Below are 6,378 nucleotides of genomic sequence, written 5' to 3' on the forward strand. Positions count from 1 at the left end.
CCCATTTCTGAAGGGTCTAGGCCCGAAACGTCAGCCTTCCTGCTCCTCTGATGCTGCTTGGTCTGCTGTGTTCATCCAGCTCTACACCTTGTTATCTTAGCCAAGGTAAAGAAGTTATGAAGAAGATGTGCTGATGCAAAGTATTAATTTATAATGTCATCAGCTGGTTCTGGGTGGGTCTTCACCTTACGTTTTTCAGAGAAATGGATAGTAGCTACTCCAACGATAATACTGCATCGGCGGAGACCACAAGCTGCTCAACAGGAGCTACTGAGTCTGATGTTGTTGTCAGATAGTGGTCACATGACCCAGTTTATGGGGGTATAATCTACTGGGTTCAAACATGCACAGCCGGAGAGAGACTTGGCAAGGGACCAGCACTTTGTCCTGTCTGACAGTAAGGTGAGGACACAGATTACAGGTAACATGGGGTGTGGGGGTGAAGGTCCTACTCTAATTTCTGACATCCTTGTGATCTCACCTCTAGTGGACGGTTGATATGATATCACACTTTTGACCAAAACTGAAAATGGCTTTCTTTGCGTCCAGCGTGAGTTTGAAAAGTTGAAACTTCCGGAATTACAGGGCAAGTAGTTGTACGGTCAATGAGAAAGCAATACTCAAAGCTTCCAATGTTCATTCATTCATTCATTAGAAAACTGGGTCGGGGGAGGGGGGGGGGTTCACGACCTCTTTTGGCAGACCATGGGGCCTGAGGATTGCCTGGTTATTGAATACAGAATAGATTAGCGGCCCCACGAGTGTTTCTTACATTACAGAGCGAGTGTGTCCGATGTCGCGGTGAGTTGATGTCACTCGGTGTGGACGACCTTTCACCCTCAAGCATTGAAGTGTCTGAGATGATGGATGGTTGTCTTGAGTGACATGGACTGACTCGCACTCCTGTGTAAAGATTAAACACAAAGGCTGATCAGTGTGTTATCTCTCACCATTAATCTCAACTGAGCAGAAGTCATATTGGAAACAAACAAGAGCGAACGCTGGAGAAAATCAGCAGGTCCAACAGTATCTTTGGAAACAAGAGTTAACATTTAAACTCTAGTATGACTCTTCCTCAGAGTTATACTAGCACGTTTCCTCCTCACTTGAAGATGCCAAGATCAGGGGTTCCAATCACAAAGAACAGACAACATTTGGCACAATTCTAATGCTCTCCCATATTGAAACCATCATGATCATTCATCATAAACTCAGATCATCAATGGACATATTGAGTTCGACTTCCAATATGCATTTCTTTAAAATATGAAGAATACAGTCAAAATTACTGTGAATGTAAATTCAATGGCTGTCTGACATGTGAGAGAGAGAGAGACAGTGAGAGAGAGAGAGAGAGAGAGCGCACGAGAAAGAGAGAGGCTGGAATGTCACACCTGACAGGGCGTCAAGAAACCTTCAAAGCAATAGAGTTCAATGAGAGGAATGCAGTGAAAATTGAACTATCATCTTCTGCATGTTATCTCACACTGAGAACATGATGGGTGGCATGGTGGCTCAGTGGTTAGCACTGCTGCTTCACAGTGCCAGGGACCCAGGTTCGATTCCACCCTCGGGTGACTGTCTGTGTGCAGTTTGCACATTCTCCCCATGTCTACGTGGGTTTCCTTTGGTTGCTCCGGTTTCCTCCCACAGTCCAAAGATGTGCAGGCTGGGTGGATTGGCCGTGCTAAATTACCCATAGCGTTCAATAATGTGTACATTAGGTGGGTTATAGGGGGATGGGTCTGGGTGGGTGCTCTAAGGGTCGGTGTGGACTTGTTGGGCCAAAGGGCCTGTTTCCACACTGTAAGGATTCTACGATCTAAAATACACCATTCCGGGTGAGATACAGGTTTTCAATTTATCCCTTTCAAGAATACACAAGAAAAGGGGATAAACAGCCAGTTGAACTGTGGCCTGTGTGCGCTACCAGCAGGTTTCGCCGTGAGGAGGCTGAGCAGGGAAATAGGTAAGGGCTCTTCATCTCTACTTACTTTCTGTCTAGAGTGAAGGCAGTGGGGATGGCAGTGAGGGCAGTAGCATGCTCCTCTTGCAGGATGTGGGAGATCAGGGAGATTTCCAGTGTCCCTGGTGGCCACACCTGTGGGAAGTGCACCCGGCTGCATCTCCTGACAGACTGTGTTAGGGAATGGGAGCTGGAGCTGGATGCACCCAGTATCATCCCGGGGTGCAGACAGCATCATTGATAAGAGCTATAGTGGAGTGGTTACTCCTGTAAGTTGCTGGGTGGCCACCAGAAGAGGCAAAGTGGGGGGAGGCAGATAGTACAGGGTTCCCTCAATAACAGGTACACTGTTTTGGATACTGTTGTGGGGGGGATGACCTTTCAGGGGCTAGCAGCAGCGCAGTCAGGTCAGTGGCACTGTGACCTGCCCTGAGGCTCAGAGGGAAAGGGTGCAGTCAGACACAGTAATACTGATAGGAGACTCAGTTATGAGGGGGACAGACAGGGGATTCTGCGGCCGCAGAAGAAACACCAGGATGGTGTGTTGCCTCCCGGGTGCCAGGGTCAAGGATGTCTCTGAGCGGTTGCAGGACATTCTGAAGGGGGAGGATGAACAGCCAGAGGTCATTGTGCACAATGGTGCAAATGACATGGGGAGACAAAGGGATGGGGTCCTGCGAAATGAGTATAGGGAGTTAGGTAAGAAGTTAAAATGCAGGACTTCAAGGGTAGTGATCTCCAGATTACTCCCAGTGCCACGCGCCAGTGAGCATAGAAATAGAAAGATAGACCAGACGAATGCGCAATGTTCCAGGATACAGAAACTACGGGTGTGACAGAAGTACAAGTAAGGGAGAGTTGCCCGTTTGATAAGGGCGGACATAACAACTGCTTAGAGAGGATATTCTTAAGCGGTCATCAAATATGGTCAGAACTTAGAAACAAGAGGGGATAGTTACCCTGTTGGGACCCCCAGATAGCCAGCGAGTACTAGAGGAGCAGTTGTGTAGAGAGATCGCAGTTGCCAGTAGGAATAATAGAGTAGTATTGACTGGAGATTTTAATTTCCTCTGTGTTGACTGGGCCACCCAGAGTGTAAAAGGCCTGGACGGGTTGGAATTTGTCAGATGTGTCCAAGAAAGTTTCCTAAGTCAATATGTAGAGGGCCCTACTTGGAAGGGTGCAACACTGGACCAGCTGTTAGGAAATGAGGTGGGGCAAGTGACTGAAGTGCCAGTCGGAGAGCACTTTGGGTCCAGTGAACATAACTCTCTGAGTTTTAACATAGTTATGGAAAAAGATAGGATAGGACAGGTCCACAGATTAAGGTGCTAAACTGGAGCAGGGCCAATTTTGGGGCCATTAGGCAGAATCTAGCAGCGGTCAATTGGGTGAGTCTGTTTGAAGGAAAAGGAATGACTGGCAAATGGAAGGCTTTTAAAAGTATGATATCAAGAGTCGAGAGACAGTATGTGCCTGTTGGGGTGAAGGGAAAAGCTGGCATGTTTAGGGATCCCTGGCTGACAAGGCATGTTGAGGCTCTGGTCAGGAAAAAGGAGGAGGCATACATTGGATTTAAGCTATCAGGCTCAAGTGAATCCCTAGATGACTATAAAAAGGGTAGGAGCACACTTAAGAGGAAAATCAGTAGAGTAAAAAGAGGGTATGAGATAAATCTGGCAGATAAGGTTAAAGATAATCACAAGAGGTTCTATAACTGTATTAAAAGGGTGACGAGAGAAATTATAGGTCCCTTTAAAGATCAGCATGGCTGTCTATGTGTGAAGCCACAGGAGACTGGGGAGATTTTTAATGAATATTTCTCTTCAATGTTAACAGAGGAGAGAATTATGGATGCTAAGGAAATAAGGGAAACAGACAGGAGGTGTTTGCAGCCTTACAGCGCGTTAGGGTGGATAAATCCCCTGGGACTGATCAAGTCCATCCTCGGACGTTGTGAAAGGCTAGGGAAGAAATTGCAGTAGCCCTTGCAGAGATTTTTGCTTCATCTTTGGCCACTGGAGGGTGGCTAATGTTGTTCCATTGTTTAAGAAAGGTAGCAAAGATAAGCCGGGGAACTATAGGCCAGTCAGCGTGACATCAGTGGTAGGCAAGTTATTGGAGAGGATACTGAAAGACAAAATCAACCAACATTTGGATAGTCAAGGTCTGGTTAGGGGTAGTCAGCACGGATTTGTGTGCGGCAAATCACGTCTGACAAATCCTTAACCGTTTTTTGAAGAGGTAACCATGAGGATAGATGAGGGAGCAGTGGATGTTGTCTATATGGACTTTAATAAAGTCTTTGACAAGGTCCCACACGGCAGGCTAGTCATAGGTCGCATGGGATCCAGGGAGAGCTTGCTAATTGGATTCAAAATTGTCTCGATGGTAGGAAGCAGAGGGTGATAGTCAAAGTTTGTTTCTCAGACTGGAGGCTTGTGACTAGTGATATGCCACAGGGATTGGTGCTGGGACCTTTGTTATTTACATAAATGACCTGGATGTGAATGTACAGGACATAATTAGTAAGTTTGCAGTTGATACACAATTAGGAGGCATCATTGATGGAGAGGAAGGTTATCAAAAATTACAGGGGGATTGTGATCAGATGGGGAAGTGGGCTGAGGACAGCCAAATACAATTCAATACAGATAAGTGTGAGGTGTTGCACTTTGGAAAGTCAAACCAAGGTAGGTCTTATACAGTAAATGGTAAGGTCCTGAGGAGTGTTGTGGAACAGAGGGACCTAGGAGTACAAGTATATAGTTCGTTGAAAGTGGCGTCACAGGTGGACAAGGTGGTGAAGAAGGCATTTAGCATGCTGGCCTTCATCGGTCGAAGCATTGAGTATAGGATTTGGGACGTTATGTTACAGTTGTATAAAACGTTGGTGAGGCCGGACTTGGAGTATTGTGTACAGTTTTGGTCACCCTGTTATAGGAAAGACATAGTTAAACTGGAAAGTGTGCAAAGTAGATTTATGAGGATGTTGCCAGGACTAGTAGATCTGAGTTATAGGGAGAGGTTGGCCAGGATAGGACTTTATTCCTTGGAACGTAGGAGAATGAGGGGTGACCTTATTGAGGTGTATAACATCATGAGGGGCATAGTTAGGATGAATGCATACAGTCTTTTTCCCAGAGATGGAGAATTGAAAACTAGAGGGCATAGGTTTAAGGTGAGAGGGGAAAGATTAAGAAGGACCTGAGGGGTAACTTTTTCACACAGAGAGTGGTACGTATATGGAATGGGCTGCCAGAGAAAGTGGTTGAGGCAGGTACAATAGTAACATTTAAAAAAACTTTTGGATAGGTACATGGATCGGAAAGGTTTAGAGGGATATGGACCAAATGTAGGCAATTGGAACTAGCTGAGAGGGCACCGTGGTCAGCATGGACCAGTTTGGGCTGAAGGGCCTGTTTTCCATGCTGTCTTACTCAATGACACTAGGTGCGCTATGTAGTTCCTTTCCCCTCAGAAGAGCCAATTACCAGGGAGGCATGGACTTAAAGTAAAGGGCAGACGGGGATTTAAGGAGAATTCTTTATCCTCAGAGGGTGGTAGGTATCTGGAACTCACTGTCTGAAAGGGTTGAAGTAGGCAGCAAAGGACTTTCAGAGATTTACAAGGGTTCTATTGTTAATCTATAGTTTCCCACAAACAACAGTTTCCACCTTTCCTTTTCCAACTCCTCAGCGGGGATGAGCCAAGCTGTATTTATTTCTGAGTCAATAAATGTGGAGCTGGAAAAGCACAGAAGGACAGACAGCATCCCAGGAGCAGGGAAGTCAACGTTTTGGGCCTAAATCCCTTTTTTAATAGATTCACCTCCAAACTACCAAACTATCAACTACTTTAACAAATTACAAACTCTGAAGATCACAATTTTTTTGTTTTCCACTTTTTAATAAGCCCCCCACTTAATCACCCAAAGAGCCAGCACTGTCCTTTCATTTTAAACACTCCCTACCGGTTTATCTGATCACCCAATTTACAATGGATCAAACAACAACTAAAAGGCGGAAGAAACAGGGGAAGGGACTAAATCCAATCATCGTGTTGGTGGGGAAGATAATGTGCCCCGCCCCTAAAGTGTCCACCTCTCTCTAAAAGCTTTGAGGGTGCTAGTGGACACTATGTGCTGTCTCTCCTAAAGAACAATAGATTTCTAAATAGGCCAAGAGGGGCTGCAGTCTCCCACAGCCTACATGGTCCACAGACTCCACAGCACCACAGAATAAATAGTGGGGCTGACAGAAGGATCATGGAATCCCTACAGTGGGGGAAGTAGGCCATTTGGCCCATCGAGTCTACACCATCCCACCAAAGAGCATCTCATCCAGACCCACCCTGCAATTCCCGTGGCTAACCCACCTAGCCTGCACATCCCTGGGCACTATGGGTAATTT

The 6,378-nt window shown here is 46.1% G+C and overlaps 1 protein-coding gene across 2 annotated transcripts in view; it reads right to left on the reverse strand.

The window, feature by feature from the left end:
* kazna (kazrin, periplakin interacting protein a) overlaps positions 1-6,378 on the reverse strand; it is a 439,152-nt gene that overhangs the window by 5,346 nt on the left and 427,428 nt on the right. For both annotated transcript variants that reach the window (XM_048615197.1, XM_048615198.1), the window contains one exon: positions 773-903. In XM_048615197.1, the coding sequence (XP_048471154.1) occupies positions 773-903 (131 nt within the window). The remainder of the gene's footprint in view (positions 1-772; positions 904-6,378) is intronic.

This window comes from Rhincodon typus, chromosome 31, assembly GCF_021869965.1.
Source record: "Rhincodon typus isolate 14 chromosome 31, sRhiTyp1.1, whole genome shotgun sequence".
Taxonomy (NCBI): Eukaryota; Metazoa; Chordata; class Chondrichthyes; order Orectolobiformes; family Rhincodontidae; genus Rhincodon; species Rhincodon typus.